The 4,015-nt window shown below is 33.1% G+C and overlaps 1 protein-coding gene across 2 annotated transcripts in view; it reads right to left on the bottom strand.

Moving 5' to 3' along the window:
- The window catches only part of LOC100177645 (dynein heavy chain 8, axonemal-like), a 15,116-nt gene extending 11,192 nt beyond the window's left edge, over positions 1-3,924 (bottom strand). For both annotated transcript variants that reach the window (XR_003396277.1, XM_026836281.1), the window contains exons 1-8: positions 3,812-3,924; positions 3,326-3,509; positions 2,882-3,044; positions 2,244-2,346; positions 1,802-2,008; positions 1,413-1,553; positions 711-936; positions 237-308 (exon numbers count right to left, since the gene is read on the bottom strand). Coding sequence is in view for 1 of the 2 variants with exons in the window: in XM_026836281.1 (XP_026692082.1) it covers positions 237-308; positions 711-936; positions 1,413-1,553; positions 1,802-2,008; positions 2,244-2,346; positions 2,882-3,044; positions 3,326-3,491 (1,078 nt within the window). In the remaining variant the exon portion in view is untranslated. The remainder of the gene's footprint in view (positions 1-236; positions 309-710; positions 937-1,412; positions 1,554-1,801; positions 2,009-2,243; positions 2,347-2,881; positions 3,045-3,325; positions 3,510-3,811) is intronic.
- Between the last annotated feature and the right edge of the window lie 91 nt (positions 3,925-4,015).

The raw sequence follows: 4,015 nt of genomic DNA, 5'->3' as shown, positions 1-4,015 counted from the left end.
TATGGTTATAAAAATCGTATCTCCATATCTTACTGAGAACCAGAATACCTATACTTGATACCATAGTGGTAAAGTTTTCTATTGTTAGTACCTGATAAAGCAAAACATAAAATCATTATTTTAATAGTCAAGTGTCAATAACTCGTTTTGCTTCAAACAATTCTCATATAAGCAGTGAAAATGTTCCTAAGCACATGTTGGACAGATTTATCTCTGGAAGGGAGTTATAAACTTACCACCTGTATTTTCATGATCACTTGCTTCCGCGTCTTCTCTCTCGTCTTCCTCAGCAGTTGTTGATAGTGTTTCTAAAAATTTACCAAAAATTTAAGCCTTCGTGTTATACTTTTTTTAGTTCACAGATTTTTCAGGAAAATTTTTTCGGGGGTATACTTTTTCTCAATTTCACAGATTTTTGCTATTTTAGTGCCCTAGCATTTAGCAGTAAAATAGGTTTCCCATTATTTTAAAACCCAGGGCGCTATCCGATTGACCACACCAGATTTTAATGCATTCAAATTCGCATAAGTGTGGCTACAAGGACATTAATGGTAATGAATAGAAGATCTTCTTTGACAGCTTGGTTAAGGATAGATTAACTAAGCTGTCAAATAGCTTAGGAAAGATCAACCAAGGCGTTCTGTTAGGGGTTCTGTACATAAAGTACACACATACCTCATGATGTACTTTATGCTCACTGTCAAAATTACCTTTCATCTTATCTCTCTTCTTGATCATCTTCCTAGCGCTTCCAAGGCGAAGACTTGCTTTCCTCTTTGCAGCCATCTTCATCTTCTCCTCTTCTCCATCCTCATCTACATCACTGGGATGCACCACGGCAACATCCTGAAGAAGTCCACCTCCCTCTTCCTCTTCTTCCTCGTACTCTGACCCAACTGCTGTGTCGAAGAGGTGGGTGAAGTAGGGGAGGGGAACCTGGGTGAAAGTATGGAGTAAATATTTTTGGGATAAAAGTGAGTAAGATTATGAATAAAAAGGGGTTAAGTTTGACTTGTGGTAATTTCTAAGAAAAACATTTTATAGTTTTGGGGTAAATAATGTGTTAAATAAGTCTAAATTTTTGAACCAGATATGGAAAAGGAATGTTTAACTATAAAAATATGTCTTAGTAGACAGCTTTTTTGATTTTACAAGTTAGTGGCTGGAAATTCATTCAAATTTTACACAATAGAAGCTGAATCAAATTTTTTATAAATTCTTAGTATCTCAATGAAATTTCTGGTAAAATTTTCGCTTAAATTTATTAAAAACATGACATAGTCAACATAAACTTGGTTTTAACAAACTTTCTTGATAAAGTAGCTATCCTGTATATTTTAACATAGGAAGTCTTAACAACAAAACATAGTTAGTTTTTACATTGTAAACACAAGTGTATAGGTAGCATATACCTGATAATGTGGGTTGAGAGAAGGTATGGCTCTACATAATGAATACAAGAAAGCACCACGCTGTGCAATGGGGTAAAGTTCTTCTACTAAGTTAGTCAGTGTCATTAGTAATTCTTCTGCAGTCACAAGTTTTTCTGATTCCTAAAAAGGTAGATTTTTAAAATTAAATATTAAGCTGTAATTATCATACATAAATTTTTTTTCTTAGAACAAGACATGCAATTTAAGGCTTAAAAATTGCATCCAATTAACATCATCACATACATTTAATTTAAAAATTTAAAAACATAAGAATTTTATTTTAACACTTTAAAAATGCAATAATTTACAAAAACCCATAACAAAACAAGCTCCTAAAATAAGGTATATATGTCTACTGAATGCATTACATCTTGTTTTAACTGCACAACATTGGAGAGGAATTTTGTTGAGTTCTCAATTGCTTTTGGGTCGTCACCGGTGACCAGACGCTCGCACAAGATGCTGTCAAGTTGCGCCAAAGTGTGCCGGTGCTGCCGGATGGCTCTTGACACTCGGTGCCGCTCTCGGTAAATGTCAGGACGCACACGAGACACAGCTCGTAGTAAAAGGTCCTCCTGATAAATAATTTTATGAAATATTTTTAAGTTTTAACAACTTGTTTCAATTTTGATTTAAAATAATATTTTTTTATTTTAGAAAAACTAAAAATTAAAAAACTAAAAATCAAAATATAAGTTTTACAAATATTCATAATAATTATGACTTTCAATTAATGTTTATAAGGAATTATCTTTGAACCAAAGGCAAATGTAATTACCATACAAACATATTTGAATGTCTTTGTTTTACCTGCAATGTTTCAGTGCTTGGTACATAACTTATCAGTTGTGTTGCTGCAGTAATATCCGGGTGTAAACGATTTGCTGTCATCTGAGTTGTGGTCAGGTATAATCTGTAATACATAAAAATGTAGTTAATAGTACTTTTTATGACATGAATGAAGCATGTAACTTGCTTTATTCTTGCCTGGCCGGGAAACAACAGTTGTTATAACACAAGTGTTCGGTTCCATACACCTTATGCCAGCTTACGAGTTACCATGTATGTTAGTTTGTGGGTGAATACTTTTTGCAGTTTTTACATTTATTTTTATGTATGGCTAACTAACTGTGCTAAACCCAGGGCTTTATATACAGTTGTGTTTTTAACAGCGTTATGGGCAAATTTAAGCTTTGATCCTGGTATGAAATATAAAAAAATAAAAAATAGGATATATAATATTCTTTACTGATTTCAACAGATATATAACGATTGTTTTATAATCCTATATGCACATTGGAGTTGCAGTCATGTAAAAAGATTGAGTGGTAAACAATAAGCACAACTAAAATAATAACCTTTAAAAATATATAACCATAGAGAGAGCCATGAACTAAATATGCTAATTGAATTATGCTTTTCTATCAAACTCTGTATAAACTACTTACAAAAAAGAATCTGGACAGAGAAGTCTTCGGCCTAAAAACCGAACAGTTTGTGATTCATCAGAGGAGCGCTCTTTACGCCACCCAGCTGTGTTTGAATGGTGAATCAGTGGCCTCACGAGGGCACCAGCTTGGTGTTCACAATCCATGAGCATGAGGGTATGCCCTGTAAGTGAAAACAAAACATAAACTTATTTTTGTACCACTTTTTTTTAAAAGAGTAAAAGTTATATGTGAAATGATTTTTTGCCCTGAATTGACCATAAGAAAATAAATTTTAATCTAAAAACAAAACAATCTTAAAAAAGATCTGAAAAAAGCAATCTTTAAAAAAAGATGTTTAACGGCCACGCGAGGATAAAGTAAGTTACATTCATTCATTCAGATATAAATACTTTTAAGACTTAACAATTTAGCAAATTAAAAATCCAGTATTAAAAAACCAACCTCCCAAAACTGATTTTTCAATTGACATGACATGAGTGTTTTCAATTTTGGATGTGAGGTTGACAGGTGTGATATTTGGATTCCTGCGCAGGTGAACAGCACACCAGTCTGCCCCAGCAAGATAAGGGTCAAGTAGTAATGGAGGTCTTTGCCATGAGGATAACATGACAGCAGCATTTTGTAACTAAGATATAACTTTTTTAAAAATCAAGAAATTTGTTGTTAAAATTTATTTACTTTTATTTCGTTTTTTTTCAATTTCTACTCTTTTCTGTTCTTTTAACTAGGCATAGCAATTTTAACGGAGGAAATTATGTTTATTTCTTTAATGTATAGCTTTTATGTGTATTTAAAGGGTACAATTTTAGGAAAATAAATACTCTATTAGCAGAATTGATGATTCTGTTATATGTGGATGAGGCATAGCATGGCAGAGGATCTGGGATGTAGGCCAGAATTGACCATTATCCAAACAGTGAATCTTACCTGGTGATGGGCAAAATCTTTGGTAAGCCAATCTTGCAAGGTGTCTTCTCCAACCAGCACTTTGATGACGGAATTAACATAAATCTGTAATATTCACAAATTAAGTATAGATCAGTGAGAGGGCATTGCTATGTAAAAAAACAGTCAGTGTCCTAAGCAGTTTAATTTTATATGATAGTAATTTGGACACCTACTGGGACCATA

This window comes from Ciona intestinalis, chromosome 10 (assembly GCF_000224145.3).
Source record: "Ciona intestinalis chromosome 10, KH, whole genome shotgun sequence".
NCBI classification, from domain to species: domain Eukaryota; kingdom Metazoa; phylum Chordata; class Ascidiacea; order Phlebobranchia; family Cionidae; genus Ciona; species Ciona intestinalis.
Note: the sequence above shows the minus strand (reverse complement) of the source record. Positions and strands in the feature narration are given on the sequence as shown.